Raw genomic sequence first — 21457 nt, 5'->3', positions numbered from 1 at the left:
TTCAAGCACACAGGTAAAAGCAAGATCCTTACGTGAGTTACGTGTTCCATTATATTTGGTATAATACGGCATAGTTTTGCTGAGGGCGGGGTCGTCGTTTGCGGGACTGTTGTCTTGATATTCTTTGCCAAGTGTCATACGTATTATGCTACTGAATTTCTCATAGAATTTTCTTTCAAATGCTACAGCAAAAGTATATACGTAGTTCTATTAGGAAAAAGCAAAGAAAGTTGGGGGCAAAGTTTCGCTACTATGGGCAATAAAAATTACTGTAAATTTCAGGAGATTAGCCATATTGTGCCTTATAACTTGCCAAAAACAGCACCTCGATATACGAGGCCTATTCCAAAACTACGGTCCATTTGGTCATAATAAAATAAGCCCATAAGAAAAGGTTTTAATGGGCAATAATACATTACTACATTACTTTTCCACATAGACGCCGCTCACATCTATACATCTTCTTTAACCCCTGTGCACCGAACTCTGCGGCCTCGGAGTTCAACCAGTTGATATCGCCACCCTTGAGTTCATCATCGTTTTGAATTACCTGTTCAACCAGCCACTTTTTCAAATGCAAGAGGAGGAAGTAGTCGCTTAGTGCGAGGTCGGGACTGTGCAAAGGGTGCTCAAAACTTTTCCAAGGAAAATCTTGAATCTTCTTCTTGGTTTTGATTGCTGTGTGAGGGCGTGCGTTGTCGTGAAGGAGGATTATGCCAGAAAACAGCTTCGCGCGGTGCCGATTTTGGATCGTTCGTCTCAGTTTCGTCAGTGTTTCACAGTATACGTCAGCTGTAACTATTGACCCATTGTCCATGAAATCAAACGACGCCATTTTCACTGAAAAACAGAGTAGCCAACATTTTTCTATTCGTTGTTTTGATATTGCGTTAGTATACTACATCCATCACTCGTCGCCCATAACAATGCAGGAAAACGAATCATCTCTCTCTTGTCTATAACGCTCCAAAAAGTCATGCGCTACACATTCTTTGCTCTTTGTACAGATCAGGAAGCATTTTGGAACTCACCTCGCACAAAATTTGTGATATTCAGTGACACTCCAGTAAACTGAGGCTGGAGCAACATCTTGGAATTCATCTGACGTACCATTAACCGTCAATTGCTGACCACTTCAAAGTTTTTGGTTCACTTGATCAACGATGTTTTTGGTCCAAACACACGCCTCTGTTCATCATGAACATTTGTGCTGCTATTTTGAAATTCTCGTCACCATTTTCGACTTGCTAGCACAAATCTAATCACACCGTTGCCATCTGCTCTCACCGATTCGCCATCTACTCTCACCGATTGGCAAACGACTACTGTATCATACCAAAACTGCAGTACTTACCCAAAGAGTCGCTAGACACAATACTTAACCAAAAAGTCGCAAGACAGAGTTACATGTGAGGAAATACATTCAGGACTACCATCAATTAATTACAGACAACCTGACTTAATTTTGGAATACCCCTCATATTTATTCATTCCGTTTATATCTGGGGTAGCCTGCCTTCGCTGCCTCACCCTGTATTCGTAGAAGCGGACGTCGTTGACGTAACGGAAGATCTTCTTCCCAGCTGGAATACTTGCGAGTCGATATCGTATACTGAATTCAGTTTCGCTGAAAATCGTCAATGGTCTCACAAAAATGCAAACGGCTACATTTCGGTCTCCACAGTAGCATCTAATACTTATTCGACCATGCACGACTCGCAAATTTGCCATTCTCCGCGGGAACAACGGTGATTGATTCCTGCACGCACAGATCTTAGTTGGGCGGGGGCAAGAGTTGATGGGGGACGGGAATCGTGAACACTACCTTCAAATAAATATTTCAGTAACAGTGTTCGTATCGCCAGCCGGTGTGGCCGTGCGGTTCTAGGCGCTTCAGTCTGGAACCGCGTGACCACTACGGTCGCAGGCTCGATCCCTGCCTCGGGCATGGATGTGTGTGATGTCCTTAGGTTAGTTAGGTATAATTAGTTCTAAGCTCTAGGCGACTGATGGCCTCAGAAGTTAAGTCGCAAAGAAAAAAAAGAAAAAGTAGTGTTCGTATGTCTACGTACACAAATTGCCAAATTTATCAGTTAACTTCCAGAGAATGTATTACCATAAAGAGGCTGGAAAGCAGCAAGAAATGGTAGACAATTCCAAGCTAGAATGTTCAGATGTGAATGAGTTCTTAAGGGACCAAACTGCACAGGTCTTCGATTCCTAGGCTTAAACACTAACTTAAACTGTGCTAAGAACAACACACCAATACTTGAGGGAGGACTGGAACCTCCTCCGGTAGGGGCCGCTCAGTCAGTGACATGGAGCCTCTAACCGCGCTGCCTCTCTGCGCTGCCAATTACACGCTATCTTTCACTTTCTTGCTCAAGTGAATGGCTCTTCGTCCTGACTCACTGCACAAAATACTGATTTCAGGTAACGACACAGCATCACACGCTGACCTTTATCCCCATCGACACGATCCGAGAGTCCACAGCTAGAATGTTTAAATCACTAGAAGCTGAGGATGCCGAGACCAAAAGCGGATGAACTCCATTCTAACTAAGGAACACCTTGGTGGCCAGGGATGTGCATCACACAGTTCATAGAGGTACGTACCATTTTTCGCCGAGTATTGTCCTGTTGAAAAGTGGCACCACCATTTGGTCGGATGAAAGGAATCGTATGAGAATGCAGGATGACCGTGACGTGCAGTTGATACGTAGAATTCGCTCAGTCTCTGCGTGTGGTCATCTGAAGTCATACCCGCTGGCTCCTCACAACAGGGGTAACTCCGAAGTAACACTGAGTGATTGGTATATCTCCCAAGGTTGTCACCACACTCGTCCACGGTGGTCGTACTGGGTACCATAAAACCGCGATTCATCACTGAGCATAATGCGACGCCATACGCAAGCAGTCCATACTTCCCGGATGAGGCTTCGCACCAAACACAGGAATTGTGTTGCGGTGTTTAAGGCAGCCTCCAAATCGAGCTGTAATTACCTAGTCCATCTACTGCCAGTGTAACGAATGGTGCTGGAGCACACAGAAGGTGTGTTCTCGGAGGGCAGAGGCACATGTGGCGGGGTACATGTCTATGTAGTTCCATCATTTTGTTGCGGTAGTACTAGCCAATCCTGAGAATCCTTTATTTATATTTCTCTAACAGTTTCGTGTAATTTCTGCTAGCGACTATTTGCAAAGATACCTATTCCTCTTCAAAGCAGATCTGGCTAAAAGTGCTTACCAAGGGAGAATTCCACTGATATATTTTTCTTGAAGAACCAAGTTTGCCAAGATCATTAGTATCTCTTATTATTACTATTACAGGTTCGACATATCGGCATCGTATCTTGTAACGTCATTATATGTACATGTTTTTGCAACGTTGAAAGTCACATTGTGATGTTGCATCAAATTGTAATAAAATGTGCCTGAGAACATCAGCATGATACAAATAAAATATTGCACATGTCAGATGCCGATGTATCCTGCCACTTTTTATTACAAATTGAAGCAACATAACTATGTGACTCTCAGTATTGTAAAGAGCGTGTACATCTAATAATCGTCATTGTCTTTTCGTTTACCGTCGTTCCTCAGTTGCTTCAAAATTCACGGACGTATGTCCCGTCTTTGCAATTAAAGGAAAGGCAGTTTGTTTCCTACCACACGCCTTTCGCTGTATATAATGTAGTGGTTACAAATATGTTGCTATGTTACACTTTGTCGTGTAACAACATTGGGAATCATAAGTAACACCAAACCATAATTTAAACTCACGAAATTTGAGCTACGAAAGTTATTACTGGTCTGGAAAATAAGGGAAAATGTAACATAACGAGGTATTTATAACAACTAGATAATGTATACAAACATGCATTGCAGGCCACTGAAGGTGCTTCATAAATAAACGAAGCTAAATGCTTATTCAATAAACAAACTGCCTTACATTTAAATGCAAAAATGGAACATACCTCCATGAACACCTAATAATGTTACAAAAACGATTTTCACAGCGTAGGTCTCTCGAAACCGTCAATAGCAATAAAAAGAATTATTAGCAATCTTGTCAAACTTGATTCTTCAAGAGTATTATAACGTTCAGATCACCCACAACGACTGACACAGTGCCAAATATATATTCCACTGACATAGTTGTACAACATCCACATAGTTACACAATAGATAGGGATTGATATTATAAGTGTGATACAATCTATACGTGAAACTGCACAGTGCTTGGTGCATAGAAATGTAATCCTACCACGTGGAGGCCATTTGCGGTCGACCGGAAACAAGACGACACGCATGTCTGCTCTCAAGTCTCAAACATTCCAACATCCGGAACTGTCGTATATGAACTATGAATCTGGATCTTGCTGGATTAGACCAGCCAACTGAATGTAGATCCAAAATGAGACACCGTTCAAACATTGTCAGGTGCCGTGCTACGTGACTTTCAGAGTGATCACTCAACATTTGACGCTGTAAACGACCCTTTCATGCCCTACTGTAGCTATTAGCAAAGCTGAACACGAACAACACTAATGCCTCTGGCGGCCGTTCAGTCTTTCACAGATAACTGCAACATTAACATTAAAAAATCAAATGATTCAAATGGCTCTAAGCACTATGGGACTTAACATCTGAGGTCATCAGTCACCTAGACTTAGAACTACTTAAACCTAACTAACCTAAGAACATCACCCACAACGATGCCCGAGGCAGGATTCGAACCTGCGACCGTAGCAGCAGCGCGGTTCCGGACTGAAGTGCCTAGAAGCCCTCGGCCACATCGGCCGGCAACATTTATATTACAAAGGCGTTACATTTACATACATGCCAATGATGTATCATGCGCGAAGTTATACTAACATCGGACCCTGACTTCCGTCTGCTTCATTTTTTTTGTTTTTTGTAAGGCAATCTATATCCAGAAAGGAGAAAAGAGAATCAAAAGAGACTGGATCGGAAACGCAACATTTCAGAAAAATCGTTTGGCACGAAGGTGTAGAATGAGGCATTGTGAGGTATTATATTTTTCACTTCACAGGTCGAGTCCCTTTCCTTTTTCATTTTTAGTAATATTCTGCTTTTTTATCCCTTAACCCAAGGCATCTGGCTTCTTCGTGGATGTGTGGTGGACACAAACGAATGAAGGAATCATTTGTATATCATAGCGGTAGTACCAATAGTATGTCCTAGCTGTGAAACGAACCAGTTATACAGTTCCTAACTGGAAGGGATCATCAGACTTATCAAATCTTTTATCATCTCATTTGACAGCGCGTTATGAATGGAACTTCACAATCACGTGCAGGAGATAAGCGTTCCGAGAAAACCTGATTCTTATCGCGAAACAAGGGTTATATATTTGTCAGGCAGTGCGCTCGTTAACAGCAATCCTCCTTCGATTAAGTTTAAGGTAAGACTAATATGACTGTTACGGTTTATCTGTGTTCTGTATTCCCCTTGATTGTCTAATAGACAGTGACTAAATATCTGTGGTTTTTGTGATCTTAATGCTGCAGTGAAAATGTCCATACCGTATCACAGCTTTTCAGATTTAGATACGATAGGGTTCTGTATTTTATGATGTGCTGGCTGTTAAATGTGTTATACGAGTATACACATGTGTACACATGTACAGTTCTTGTTATTGCTTCGTTGTTCCTTACGTTTGGATCTTCGAGCTATAGACAGTGCAATTTTTTCATTTTATTACATTTCATACATTTGTTTCTATTATGTTAAAGCTTTTACATTATCACTATTGGTTACCCTTGAGTTTCTGATTTTATTTATGTGTCTTGTTCGTTTCCATCCAGTCACTGTATCCTAATTTCATTTCATTACCCTGAAACGTAATGACAAATATTTTACCGCGAGAATGGACGCGAGATCTTAAGACATAGACGATTGTCTCCGTTAAACAATGATGGAGAAGATACTAGGATGTGACCTATTAAGACGTACTATTCAGAAGTTCGTTTCAACTGGACTGTGGAAACAATCGAAATCTAAATATGGAAGTCTGGAAGGGAATCTGAATGCCGCTCCCTCAAATATGCTCCCGAAAAAATTAACGCACACCTGAACCTGACTCGTCACGTATAGTTTCGGACGTAAGGGAAAGTTTTTGCATCTAGAGCCGTCACTTTTCTGAGATCTTGTAAATTAATGAATCTTTTGTGAAAATTTTGCCACCATGAAATTTTTAAATTGTTCATTGGTATGTGCTGATGGTTTAATATCAAGAATATATGTTACAAAATTTGTATTAGCTAAATTTTTCGATGGATTTTAGTACACTGGTAAACACAATGACGATGATTTTGAATTTAAAAATACTCAGTAAATGCTATACTACAGTCTGGTGACTGTGCCGTCTGTACAGATATACATAACCCAAAATACAGGAACTTCACCAAGGCAACAACCTTTGGGCAAGATACATTCCCTCATATTAGAGCATTGCTAAAAAACTGTCCTCACTCAGTCAGGACTTTTTTTCAAAGTCTATATTGCTCTACAGCTAAAACGGCCACCCAGTCACTCACACCAAGTTGCAACTTAACGGCTTCCAGAGACCCAAAAATTTGATTTTCAATATTTCACACAGTTAATGACTAAATCCAAAAATTTAATATGCTTCCATAACCTACTCATTAAGATGTGTAATCCTATGTTAAGAGTTAACACATTAAGTCAGGAATTAAATTCAAAAACTGTATGGCTTGAGGCATCACAACTCATGGCGCGCAAATTACTAGTGCTATATTCACCCAGTATTTTAGAAATGGAGCAGTTAGCAATTTTAAAACTCTTTAAAAATAATTTCAAACATTTAGAAATTTTTCTTCGCTGTTACTCACCCCACCTCGCGCAAAATAGTGCAAGAAAGAAGAGGTTATCACTTACAAACTTTCGTTGTTCGTGCAGTGAAACTTGAACATCAGATGTCACACCACTGCATGTACTTACGAAATGGTCTTAGCACAGTACAACACATAGCTTGGAAGGAATTTATTTACCACCAGTAGGTGTGAAAAACTAGCTCTTCCTAGAACGAACCGCAAAATACTCAGGCTACATTCATCCAGCGTTTTATAACGCTAAGTGGGGGCGGGCGGGAATTGGGGAGAGGAAGATTAGTGGTGTCGACAGAAGGTAGGGAGATGTATTATATATTATAGTAAATCTATCAAAATTAAGCTTTTGATACGGTTCAAAAACAAACTGCGTGTTTGTCACCTTTCTAATTATATGGCTAAAGAGGGACATGATTAATGCTCCTATCAAGACTGTAAAGAAGCTTGCTTGTTCAGGGAAGAAATGCAAGGAATCCCTGTGGCAACAGGAAGATGGCTACAATGTATAATACCATTTTCTTTTTGTTCTGTCACTGGGAGCTGTGTTAAATAAAGTCGTGTCTCTAATGCCTCTTCGACAAAAATCAATTACATTTTCCTGGTGGTTTCAAGTACCTGAAGAAGAAAAATAGTTCGTATATTCTGATTTGAAAAATATAATTTTGGAAAACAACCCATTCAAACGTAGTTCGCAAGGATTGAACAAATGAACCAGAAACTTTAATGAAATTATTTGAGTAACAGAATTCTTACCTACCAACTAATTTGTGCTAGAGGAGATAATTTTTTCAGGGGTAGTTGTCTTCTTACACCGAAGCTGGAAATGTTCCCCATTATTGTCACTTTTAGAAAACCGAAATATTTCTGAGAAACGTGTCAGTTTCACTCATGAACTGCATTGACAAAACCTTAAAAAATCATGGTGTCAAGAGTTCTATGCCTATAACTCTTCAGCATTCCACAGCGTCATGAAATAACTGGCTCTATAATCGATTAAAAAGACTATGTACATTCAATATTCGTAGAACCAAACTGTTAAGATTGTCTTTGAACAATTGAAAAGTCTAAAATGAGAAGTATCTTTCGAAATTCTGTATGTCACAATGGCATTTAGGATGTGTTTTAGTTGAGTATACACCTAGTTCCTCATTTTAGCTGTGTACCTACTGTTTGAGCTGCCCCAAAACCATCAATAAGTAGGTAATTACTGACAATCTATTCAACAAATAATGATGAAATTCAAGATTCCAACGCTTGTAATATTCTCAATCCAAAGATACCGAAAATTTACATTTTTGCATATAAAGTGCGTTTTGACTGGTAATTGTTTAACGTAGCATAAAATGAGTACCTCATTTTATGTTATTTAAAAATATGGAAAGAAACCATTTTTTGTACAGATAATTTTATTGTTTCTCAAAATATTCGCCTGTAAATGAAATACAATACCGCATGCAATCGAAATAGTTCTGGTAACGTTTCACCCAATCTAATGTTGAGAGGACTGTCGATAAGGAAGGACACAAGTTACTCTCTTCACTGTTTATGCATTTCTTATTTGACGTGCGGGGAAAAAAGGAAGTGGCTACTCATAATGTGAGGTGAATACGGGCAATGAGACATTAATGCTGTGCTTTCTCAGTTAAAAAACCAATTGTTAACGTTCTAAGTGACAGCTTAGCGTATCTTACTTCTGCGCGATCCTCCAAAGCAATGGTCTCAACAAGTCTACTGTTGCTAAAGAAACAACAGATCATGTTCTTAGTTTTGTTTTTTCTTTTTTTTTAGCCTCGTTTAACTTTAAACAGTGAAACAGTTGTTTGCTGCTAGGTTACCCGCTCGTAAGAATACATCAAATTTTCATCTTGTGTTAGAATGTTGCGAACCGAATTTCATTTTCTCGGTCGAACTTTACAAGTATTTCTTTGTACCACTCGACACGAGCTCATGTTTGAGCTTCAGAAGAATTTGCTGGACCCATCGATAACAGGACTTTGCCAAGTATATATGCCAAACCAAATGTACAGCAATTTCGATATTCGTAAAGGTGTCTCTCTCTCTCTCTCTCTCTCATGGTAAACCACATGCAAAGGCCCTTTAATCACCCTGCATATAACATCGACGGTTTTTGGAAAGAGAACCGATTTCGGTGACTTTGTTTTTATACTGCCTTCAGCTATTAATCCTGATCGTGTAGATAGTAAGTTTGATGTGACACGTGGTATGACTATGTTCATGCGTTCGTACACATAGTCTAACGAAAAAGCTGTTGTCTGAAATTAGTTTCAGTTCAGAGTAGAACATGTGAGTGTTTTCCTTGATTTCTAATCACCTCCGAGAGTATTTAACTTGTCTTGTGATATACTAAATATCGCGTATTAAGGATTGAAATGTATTACTCACCCTGAAAGACCGAAAATGAATCAGATCTACACAGCAACTTACATGTTTGCAGGTCGTAAGCTATTAGAGAATGAAATCGCCTGCTTACGTTGCTGTGCTCGCACTGCTGTTGGGCAGTGTGGCAACTTCAGAAAGCTACGACCACAGACGCATGGTCGAAACACTGCTGCGCTTCGGTGCCGAAAACGTCAGCCCTAAACTGCTGCCAGCCCTGAAAAAGAGCCACGTCGGTGACATCAGAGCCCTCGCTGATGACGCTGTAATAGTCAGCAAATACTCCTTCTCACTGCAGTCTACAACCCAAAAGTAAGTGCAACCACAACATCTGTGCAGTAATGTTCACAAATTTTGCAAGGAATCACTGCATTTGATTACTTTTTGAGATTAAGTATACGATTAAAAGGTTCTACATACCTTCAGTGTGGTCTCCACCGGGTGCACGACAAGCATGCAAACGATAGCTGATCTCGTCCCATACTTTTCCGCGCTGGTCTGGAAATAACTGAAATCACTTCTGATGCTATGTACAGTTACATTTCATCTAACGTACTTGGAAATGGACACACAACGTCTTTCAGAAAATGTAGTTAGCTACTTCGTTACATGCTCCATATCCTGTTCGAACTTTTATCGAAATGATGTGAAACGAGTCGGTTTACAGGTATACATGACTAACGTTAACTTTGATGAAGATATTTTGTAGTCCTGCTCGAGCAAATACATTTTAAGTCTAGGCTTTATAGACTAGATCGAGTTGTCCAAGAGAAATGCCTTTACATTATACTTAAACTTACTTTGCTCCCTGTCAGACATTTTACATGGTGTTGGCTAAATGACAAAACATTTTTGATGCTGTATATTGAGCTCCTCTCTGTGCAACTGACAGTTTTAATAATGCGTAATAAAGGTTATTTTCTCCTCTAGACACGTAGGTATGAACATCACAACTGTTCTGAAATTTTGATGGACTGTTTATTATGAATTAAACTAACGAATATATAGGGTGTCCAGAAAAGGACTCTCTGATTTCAAAATTAAATATCTCGAAAACAAAGATCGATAGAGGAATGCAGTAAACGGTATGTTTATTGTGAAAGTTGTAAGACGTTTACACAGCAGTTTAAAATAATAATTACAAAAGCTGCTAACAGATGGTGCTGTAATCGCCATACGTAATGCCTAGTATAAATAGCGATCCGAAGCCCAGAGCGATCAGTTCCACTATTGAAACGTGAAAGGAAGAGATTAAAACCATGTACTCCATTGAACAACGCGTTGTTCTGGTACTAGAGTACCACAGGTTAGAAGAGAGTCCTACGGCAACAAGGCGAAGTTTTCAAGCACTATGTAATGTTCCAAAAGGACTCAATGCAAAAACCATACGTACGCTCTTCGCAAAATTTCAACGAACAAGCAGCGTAACTGATGATCTAGTGGGGCATGTTGGCCGCAAGCAAACAGTAGTTACGCCTGAAAATATCGCCAAAGTTTCTGGAATTATTCAGCGAAATCCAATGTCATCCGTCCGTAGAATTGCATCTGGACTGGTTTGAAGCGTTCCAGCACGCAGAAAATACTGAGAAAGAGCCTACACATGTTTCCATTCTAAATTCAAACGCACCAGACCATATCTGTACGAGATGTGCAATAAAGAGTTGCCTTTGCTAATCAGATGCTCACAATGATTGATAGTGAACGATTTGATGTTGGCTGCATGTGGTTTACAGATGAAGCACACTTACACCTGAATGGATACGTGAATAAGCAGAACTGGCGACTTTGGGGTTCCGAAAAGCCATATAGGTGTGAAGCGAAACCCCTGTATTCTCCTAAAGTTACTGTGTGGGCTGCAGTATGCAGCAGTGGCATTATTGGCCCTCTTTTCATTCGCGAAACGGTCACTGGTGGACGTTACGTTGGAATTTTGGAACAATTTGTGGCCACACAGCAAGCATTAGGGGATCGACCAGGTACTGAATGGTTTATGCAAGATGGAGCCCGACCACATCGGACCGAACAAGTGTTTCGCTTTCTTGAGGATTACTTCGGGAATCGAGTCATTGCTTTGGAATATCCCAAATTTACTGGTGCAGGCGTGGATTGGCCTCCCTGTGACTTCTTTTGTGGGGCACACTGAAAGACATGATCCACCCGAAGCATCCCGCCACGCTGGACGAGCTTGAATTGGCGATCTCTGTGGCATGTGAATCCATTTCGTTTGAGACACTACGAAATGTGATGGCGAATTTCATTCATCGTTTGCGCCACCTCTGTAGTGCCAATGGTGAACATTTTGAAAACATTGTGATGTGATTGTATGCAAAGATTGTTTTCGTACGATTATTTCACTTATGTATGCTGATATGAGCTGTACAGCGTACAGCGCCATCTGTTAGCGGTTTTTGTAACTATTATTTCAAACTGCTGTATAAACTTCTCACAGATTTCAAAATAAACATACCGTTTACTGCATTCCTCTATCGATCTTTGTTTTCGAGCTATTTAATTTCGAAATCAGGGAGTCCTTTTCTGGACACCCTGTATGTATTGTGACAGTTGCAGTTAAATGCTCAACTCCTTGGAGAGGTACCTACATGACGACTGCGAGTGAACACTACACAGTATTTTTACTGTTCCGTCTATCAACACTTCCTTTCAAATTATGAGCTACCCCGGAAAATTATTCCATATCAATTTATTGAGTTGATATATGAAAATAAGCCAGAGAGGTTTGTCTGTTTGCTAGCTGTTGAGTACAAAAGTAGCTCAACGTAACTGGTTGAGAAGCTCAGTAATATTCTTCCTCCAGTTAAAGTTTCCATAATTACGTATACCCGAAAATTTGGAGCATTCCATACTATTTCCTGACTCCCTCTCATGTGCTATATCAATTGTTGGCATGACTATCTGTTGCACAGCACTCAGTAAGTGTGTTTTTCCTTTTTCTTTTTTGAAAATTTAGGAAAAATCCATTGTCTGAGAACCACTTCAGAATTCTTCGAAGAATGTCATTTACCACTTCTCCTGATGCTTTCTCTATACACTTGTAGTGTATACAAAAAGTAAAACTTCCCATTGATGAATGTAATGTGGGAAATCATACTCATTAATGAGGAACAGAAGTGGACACAAAATTGAATCTACTAAACTGTTTTTGTGATTTCTTCCCATCGGTTCTAAAGCCATCTGAATTACTCAGGACAGCATTTCCATTATGTTTGTTAAGCATAATGGAAACTGGTTTTGTGTAAAGCTATCAGTTCCATAAAACTTCAGTTTTTCTAAGACTTTAGCGTGACCTACATTGTAAAATGCCTTGGAAAGAAAACAGAAATTGCCAACTTGTGACACTTCATTATCTAAGTTTTTTGATATTTGGCAGGTGAATGTGCGTTCTGTTGAGTCACAATAATGTTTGCTGCATTAGACTACGATAGTCACTGCTAATGGGAACAGGAAGCGGGACTGCAGGCATACAATGGTGCAGAAACCATGAAGCTACGGAGTGCAGCTAACCTGGTTAGTTGACGAGTAACATACAACACAGCTGCTAGTGGTTTTGATACAAAGCAAAGCAATGGCAAATATAAACAAAGCAAACGTTGCATTATATCTACAAGAACATTTTGTCGGAAAGTACTCCAATGGATTCGATAGAGTTAGAAGGAAGACGTAGATGAAATATTAGCGTTTCTGCCAGATGAGTCAGTGGAAAGTGTGGTGTCGTATACGCTTGACAGTGCGGACAATGTACATGTAGAGTACAATAATGACGATACGTCTAAAGAGTGAAACAGGGGTCAAGCCATGTAGTTTATCTTCCATGTCAGACAGGGAGCCACAATTTCTGTCTCCAGTGAAACATATCAAAGGAGAATCGTCGTTCAAGGAGTGAGTACTAAACATAATTACGATAATACTTTGGGGATCGCCACAAATGCCTTTGCTGATTATTACTGTATCAGAATGACCGATTTGTTGATAGTGAGAGTACGTGCTGTGTTGCAGAACGATATAATGTCAGGTTCAATGATTTACTTTTTATCTAATGGTCACTCGAAGCGAATACAATGTTGGATTTTAGATAACGGTGGATCCTTCAGCTCAAGCTTCGTGTGTTGATCTGTGGGCTTGAAAACTATTTCATACTCATAGTTCTATAAAAGCAGTGCGAAACACCGCAAGCGTTAGCTGCAAAGATAGTCAAAAAAGCTTGTGTCCGTAAGTAGAATGAATCTTTGGTCGTTAACGTATTCATGAAACTTTCGAACCACAAAAGTGACTGCATGATTTTACTTCTCAGTTTGATTGTAGTTCCTCTGAGCAATTGTCAGTGTTTTGGACGTGAACGTTATCGGCCTTTCAAAATCATGTGATTTCCTTATGGATGCTGCATGTGGAAAAAAACGTTATATAAAAATTAAATTGACCTAGTACAGCAAACGATTGCTTCATACCCCTAGGAGCTGTATGGTTTGTGGGATTCTTCAACTTGTTCCGGCGTATTTGTTGCTCGAACAGTCGATGAGTGTACTGCCGGTTCATACTGTCCAACAGGCGCGTCGGCGGTCGCTTAGAGCCTGGCGTCGGCGTCTGTGGTGGCGTCGGTGTAACTGCCTCGTCAACCCTGATCGCTCGTTCGTTTTCTTTGCTGAGCCTCTTTTTAATTAGTGGTGGTTCCCACGGCTTGCTGACGTTATAGCCGCAATCTCTGTTGATAAGTCCGTCCCAGGTACGAATTCCGATAGCCTCTCTAACGACGCTGTCCCAGTATTTAGAAGACTGTGCCTGGTATGTTGGTAGTCCATTTCGTGATTTTCGGACAAACAGTGCTCTGCAACTGCCGACTCGTTTGGGTACGTAAGTCGAGTGTGCCTCTGACGTTCTCGGCAACGATCTTCGATGGTGCACACTGTCTGTCCAATGTAAGTCTTCCCACACTCACGGGGAATCTGGTATATGCCGGCCTTCTGCAAACCGAGATCGTCTTTGACACTTCCCTGTAATGTTCGTGTTTTATTGGGCGGGCAAAAGACAGTTCCTACTCGGTGTTTCCTCAATGTTCGTCCGATTTTCCCCGATAGTGGTTCAAAAATGGCTCAAATGGCTCTGAGTACTATGGGACTCAACTGCTGTGGTCATTAGTCCCCTAGAACTTAGAACTACTGAAACCTAACTAACCTAAGGACATCACACACATCCATGCCCGAGGCAGGATTCGAACCTGCGACCGTAACAGTCGCACGGTTCCGGACTGCGCGCCTAGAACCGCGAGACCTCCCCGATAGTGCTCCAGTGTACGGTATATAGGCGGTGGCTATCTCTTCCGCCGTGACTTCGTCCATCTCCACACGCTGTACTGTAGACGTGGGGTGGAGAGAGCGTTTGATCTGCCATTCCGAGTACCCCTTTTTCCGAAATACAGTTTTGAGGTGTTCCAGCTCATGGGGCAGACTCTCTGCGTCCGAGATGGTGCGCGCCCTGTGCACCAGTGTTTTTAGCACCCCATTCCTCTGCGCAAGGTGGTGGCAGCTATCCGCATGCAAATACAGGTCGGTGTGCGTTTTCTTCCTGTGTACCTCATGGCCTAGGGTGCCATCCGCTCTTCTTTTGACCCTGGTGTCCTGGAATGATAAACTTCCTTCTGCTTCGGTCTCCATAGTGTATTTGATTTTCGGATGTATGGAGGTCTGGTGTGTAAAGAAGTCAAGGAGCTTGTCCCTTCCATGGGGCCATATCACGAACGTGTCATCAACATAACGTAGAAAACAAGCAGGTTTGAATGACGCCAAAGCTTCCTCCTCGAAATACTTCATATAGAAATTCGCGACCACAGGCAAAAGTGGGTTCCCAATTGTCACACCTTCTGTCATAGTATTCTCCATTAAACAGAAAAGACGTGGAGGTCAGAACGTGCCTGAAAAGGTCGGTCATCTTCTCTGCAAATTTCTGTGCAATGAGCTCAACTGAATCTGGAAGCGGCACCCTGGTGAATAACGAGATAACGTCAAAACTCACCAGGATATCTGAGTCTTTCAGCTTGAAGTTCTCAAGATGTTTTTCGAAATCCATAGAATTCCGAGCGTGATGAGGTCATTTACCCACGTAAGGGCTTAGTAGTTCTGCCAGGTATTTGGCCAGCAAATAAGTAGGTGCCCTAATGTTGTTGACAATTGGGCGTAACCGCACCCCTTCTTTGTGGACTTTAGGGAGTCCATAAAATCTTGACGCTATAGGTTCTTGAGGTGTCAGTTTCTGGCGACACCCTCTGATAAATCCGCGTCCTTGAGAACAAGAGTAGGGCTCACAGTATTCAGTACATGTGCTATGGTTGTTCCTCTGCTAAAGTGTTAAATGGAAACTATGGAAGCTTATTATTAAGTTGAATGTTCATCTGGTAGCTGCTACGTCGCAATTTACTATCGTGTTAGCGATAGATTGGACAATTCATGTTAGCTATCGGTGGCTGACATCAGGAAGTATGATTCTGCGACTGATGTGGAGCTGACAGTTCAGCCCTAATCCTTCTATAGAGATATATCAGGTACATAAAATCGATTACCTGCACTCTCTTCACTTGTATGCCCTGATCTCTTCCAAGGAAGTGTCTGAAAGAAAGGATTCGCTGAATGTAAACAAAATCTTCACCTCGCTGGGTAAAAGAAAATTTTGTGTCGTAATTACATAGTCATTTCAATGAATCATGTTGCGAGCATAAACCAGAATCGATACTAAGGCGATAGCTGAAAACACAGTAGGGTGTGAATATTACGAATGTAAGTAACGTTAGCTGAAATCAGTACTGACCATCAGAGTCAGAATCGTGTCAACAGAATCAAACTGAGTTCCGAGCTAAATTCATGGTCCATAAGGGCTGTAACTATCGAGATGCGAACTGGCGATCCATCCGTTGATTAGGTTTTTATTTGTTGTTGAGGACTGACCTCAATCCCTATGTGACACGTTTGCCGCGACCCCTTGAATTGCGGCTGTCGAAAACGGTACAGCAATATCGGCATCACTCTCAGAGTACGGCTCCATATCGCTGGTTAAATGGAACATTACCAGATTTATACGATGAGCCACTCATGAACTTCTCTCCTATATCAAACCTCTTCCCCTCTGAGTAGCGCTCCCAATGGACGCCCCAGATTATTTGTTGGCCGCATTCCAAGCTCTTACTTCCCGGACTGATTTTACAACTGTTTCCAGCTCAACAGAATTTATTCCTTGATGTCTTAAGACATGTCCTATCATTTTGCCCCTTCTTGATGTAAATATTTTCTACATTTCCTCCTTTCGCCGAATCTGCAGGAAAATGTAAGTTACGAGGCCAACTACTCTTTATCATCCTCGTATAGCATCGCATTGAAAACGCTTTTTAATATTAAGCAAAAAAATCTGTCTTTCGATTCACAAGTAATTGACAGGTTTGTAGAACTGGTAAAGTTACTATCCTGTGGCAGCCTCTCTTTGTATTGCTCCATGCTCTCGTGGCCAGTCTTCTTCCTGTAATCGCTGTGATTTGTTTTAATCGCTGTGCATTGTGTTTCAGCGTGGACGGCGTCCTGGCTAACCTTACTCTCTCTGGTCTCCCGACGCTTAAAGTGGGCAGGAATGGAAAATCTCTTCTAGCAAGCGGTACTCTATCTATCGATGGACAATACAGCTTGTATGGAACTTCTAGCGGTTCCCTTTTGGAAGGACAAGGAGGGATCAGGTGAGTTGTCAATTAACTTCTAGCCTATTTACTAGATATTTCAGTGGCACAGTATAAAAACTAGCCGACCATGCTTTGCTGGTACGGATAATTGTTCTTTTTGTTATTATTGTGGCCTTCGGTGGATTTGATGCATCTCTCCACGGTAGTCTATCACGTTTAACTGTCTTCATCTCTATGTAACTATTCAGTCTATGTTCCCTTGAACCATGTTTAATGGAGTGAAACCCTGGTATCCCTCACTTATTCCCCACCTCTCACCACCCCCACCAGACATTCTTCATTCCCACGTTAACTATACCTAAGTACCTTTGAATGTGAACTTCCAAGTAATTCTTTCCTTCAGCCATAAATTTATTTTCTCCCTGATCCGATTCAGTACATCTTCATCAGTTAACTGAACTATAACGTAACCTTCTGTATCATGACATTTCAAAAGATCCTGTTCTCTTCTGGTATGCGCTCTTTCACTTCCTTATAAAGCTACATTCCAGACAAACGCTTTCAGGAAAGACATGCTAACACATACATTTAAAATACATTTGTGTGATGATGTTAATCTTGCAGGTGTTGGGTAAGAAATCTAACGCTAATAGAGATTGATTGGTGACCAAGTAATTTTAATGTACTCTAAAAAAAAATTAACGAACTATACACTTTATATACACAGACAATCCCAAAATCTCTAGCATATAAAACCAAAACTGATATCTGCAAGGTTACAAGGTAGCAGCACTCTTACGTGAGGTTCGTTGAACTAGTTAGCCGATTCAACTGATTGGGTTTCCATTCTTTCACCCAACATCTAGTGACGGTTGTGAGGAAGCCTCATTAATGATGGCACGCAATGCACTCAGTTCATTTCGAAGAAAGGGTACTTCAAAGCTCTTTGTGTAGTTTACTAACTGTTGCTTACATATAAGGTACAGAACACAATATGGAGTGCAACTATATGAGCTCCGTGAAGTGATTATGTGTTATGTTGATATGGGGGTCAACGGAAGACGCAAAAGCGGCTTGTCGTTATCTGTAAGCCCCCCAGTTCATAAAAGGAGGCATCTGCCTCTGCTGCATTTGCGGCGCCCTCGATGAGAATGTAGGGTGTTCCAAGAATATCACATTTTTGGTCATAGAAAGCTCCAGTTGTACACTTTCAGCCAGTACGAGTGCTGTGGCAATGACTGCGGCCACAGGTCACGCAGTCGCTTCGAACGTCATTCAGAGTAGGCTACACATGGCAGTTGTTTCAGCAGCAGAAAGAGACACTCCTAGGCAAAATTGTCTGACATTTGGAAATATCGACTTGGACTATCAACGAAGCACAGTAAAAATCAAGCTTTTCGAAAAGACCCTAAGTATCAGCTACTAGTCTTGATGGTCAATGATGGATGATTTTCTTGATATTATAACGCGAAAAGAGTTGCGAGTTGTAACTTTCTTCATTTCTCATTCAGTTTTCAATGAAATTTATCAAATTCGATTTAAATATGAGGGTGATGTTGCAAGTTATGAACTAGTTTTTATATTTGTATTGACAAAGAATTTATTATATGGTATTGTTTTTCCAGTATACAACTGACTGACTACGATGTCGAAGCTTCTTCAGATTATACTGTCATTGACGAAAGCAAACTGGCTATCAACTCTGTGGACATAAAACTAAACGCACCTTCAATTAAGGTAAGTATTTTTTAAAATCAGTGGTAATATCCTGAACTCTAGAATTGTTCTGTGGAAAACGTTAATCATCTGAGGACAAAACCAATATTCCAGATAGCAGTTCAAAAACTTATCTTTATGACCAGATAATGTTGGGTGCTAGATTTTAGTATGATGTGTTTTGAAAATTCAATTAGTTTCTCACGTGATATCAAATGGACTAAATTCAGTGAAGAGAAACAAAAGGGATCAATGATTTTTCAGGGCAGCCGCAAGTGACACTCATAATATTCCAGAAATGCTTAACGTGAAATGTTAATATGATGTGACATTTTCTGTTCATCGCGTCCAGTCACCTTAATCAGTTACGCTGTATGAGCACGTCTCGAAAAATAATCAAACATTAAATTACACGTACGTTTCCCTTCTACGAAAGGTTCAATTAATTTAATCTCGCTGAATACAGCTGATGTTTATTCCTATGGTAAGGTAAGACACAGAATCTCATTATAACTATTCCTCCGGTGGTGCTACTCCCGAAGGAATTACCTTCGTATGTTAGTAAGCAAAATTCAAAGGGAACCGTAACTGACATTAAAGGTTTGGTAATTCCTGGAATTGCCCCTGATGGACAAATTGGTGAAGATGACTTCTTATGACAAGCAAAAGATCCAGAATTTGGCTCAAAATGTCATTTTTCACAACACAGTTACTATGAATGTGACTTCAGTCTAGCTCTTCAACAGTTCTGTCATCTAACAGGAGGACTAAATAAACGCTGTGAACTCGACCTTACGCCTAACTGCTTACGCTACAGCTAATATGAAGGAGCTTAAAAAATTTGTATGGTTGTATAATAAAATGTGGACTACTGTCATTCTACTTTATTTTCAGGCATGAGTCTTCTGACTCGTTTAATGCGGCCGTCACGGTCCTGTGCTAAATTGCACCCTACTCCTCAATTATTTGTTAGATGTATTTCAATCTCTGTCTTCTCTACAATTTTCCCCTTGTATCTACATTTCCATGAAAGATATTCAGTTACGTCTTAAAACATGTCCTGAAATTCTGTCGATTTTTCTTGTCAGTGGTGTCCATACATTCCTTTCTTCGCCCATTCTGAGGAGAACCTGCTCATTCCTTTTCTTATCAGTCCACCTAATTTATGAATTTTCCTGTGTTGCACTACATTTCAAACTCTTCGGTGCTCTTCCGTTCCGGTTTTCTTGCAGTCATGACTCACTACCACACAGTGCTGTGCTCCTAATGTGCACTCACAGAAGTGTCTTCCTGAAATTATGGCATATGGTTGACACTATGACACTAATAGGCTTCTCTTGGCCAAGGATGCCCTGTTTGCATCTGCTGGTCTGCTTTATATGTCCTCTTTGCTTCGTCCATAATGGCTTGGTTTTCTTCCAAGGTAACTGAAGTAGGTCAAGAGACGACACGGATTGATTTTTAATTAAATATGTATTTCTGCATCTGTCTGAATGGTTCGATAACTTTTTGGCAAATGATATGCTCTAAAGAGATTTTTAACATTTTTTTCACTGGATCAAAGAAAAAGTTTCCGTTTAGACATATCAATTTCCAGTTGTCAACAAATTGTCGGTGTCCTAGAATGTAAGATGATATAAGAATTAAGTGTCCAATTGAAACAAAGTTTATGACAGTGCCAAGCATTAACTAAATTCAGTAAGTCACAAAATACATGGCTGTTGATGAGAAACAATAACCAATAATTCAGAAGATATTTGAGAGAGGCACTTGTATTATGGTGGGCAAGAAGAAGTGCCAAAGTCATTACAATTAACGAAAATAGAGAACGTTGCGATCTGATTGAAGACGACTTTTTACACGTAGTTGACTGTATTCACATTAACGTACAGACATCGTAGTATTACTCTGCTTTAATTCGACGTCACTCATCTAATCCTACTGTAGTTTACAGATAAATGATTTGTTGTAGTTTCACCGAGTCTGGGTATATAAACTTGCTAACAATCGTCGAATGGTCATTTGTGCAAAAAGACTCTTCAGTTCTACGTAAGCCAGAGGAATGTAGTAAAATTAAAAATTATTCTAGTGTTCCAGTTCCATAAATTATATTTTGTTTATTATCATTTTTGTTACTGAAAGCTCACTCTGTGTCTTTTTCTGCAGATAACCTACGAGAACCTTATACTAGATATGGGTGCAACACAATTTCTCAACGACCTTCTACGACATTAAAAAATAACAAAGCTCAAGTGCAATGGTCAGAAAAGGAATCAACCGCTACATTGTGTACAATGTGCAAATGGGTGCAAAACAAAAGAGAAATGGAAGCAGAAGAAGCTCATAATATGAGACTGCATAAATTTTGTAACGCTGGTGGCATTATGTTCACCAAGAAGTTCACTTTTCAGGAGCAATTTGTATTGTACCCACGTTTGTATTGTAACCAATAAAGCTAATTAATATTTTAAAGAATTAAATGTGTTTCACACAATATTTCTGACACCTCAAACAACATATATTGCAAACAATCTATGTTAAAAACTTGCTGCAACCTAATAAAAGGGTTGTGCGACTAACTGTATTATTCCGTGGCATGTGAGTAGAACACGCTTCCACTGAAAAGCTCTTCCTTTTATTTGTAAACAAGCATTTATCTGTACGAAGAGACGTAATTTTTAAACTTACTATGTTCAGGATAATATCTCTGTTATGTGAAACTTGCCACAGCTCACAAGAAAAATTAAATTTTCTTAAAAAAAGTTATTTTTACGTGAAGATGATTTGCTTAAGTTCCTCG

At 40.3% G+C, this 21457-nt stretch overlaps 1 protein-coding gene across 1 annotated transcript; it reads left to right on the top strand.

Annotated features, from left to right (window-relative positions):
* The first annotated feature begins 9336 nt into the window (after nt 1–9336).
* Nucleotides 9337–21423, top strand: LOC126336880 (uncharacterized). Its single transcript, XM_050000987.1, has 4 exons — nt 9337–9584; nt 16834–16998; nt 18567–18678; nt 20824–21423. The coding sequence occupies exons 1-4, from the start codon at nt 9349–9351 to the stop codon at nt 20890–20892; spliced, it is 582 nt and encodes a 193-aa protein (XP_049856944.1). The 5' UTR covers nt 9337–9348; the 3' UTR covers nt 20893–21423.
* Nucleotides 21424–21457: the final 34 nt, after the last annotated feature.

The sequence above is a fragment of the Schistocerca gregaria genome, chromosome 2 (assembly GCF_023897955.1).
Source record: "Schistocerca gregaria isolate iqSchGreg1 chromosome 2, iqSchGreg1.2, whole genome shotgun sequence".
NCBI classification, from domain to species: domain Eukaryota; kingdom Metazoa; phylum Arthropoda; class Insecta; order Orthoptera; family Acrididae; genus Schistocerca; species Schistocerca gregaria.
This window is presented reverse-complemented; position numbering and strand designations above follow the sequence as displayed.

Bases quoted from the DNA above. Each gene is read 5' to 3' on its own strand.
- LOC126336880 (XM_050000987.1), top strand. From the start codon at position 9,349: ATGAAATCGCCTGCTTACGTTGCTGTGCTCGCACTGCTGTTGGGCAGT. The intron at 16,999-18,566 runs GTGAGTTGTCAA...TTGTTTTTCCAG, and splicing joins GAAGGACAAGGAGGGATCAG to TATACAACTGACTGACTACG. The intron at 18,679-20,823 runs GTAAGTATTTTT...CTTTTTCTGCAG, and splicing joins TAAACGCACCTTCAATTAAG to ATAACCTACGAGAACCTTAT.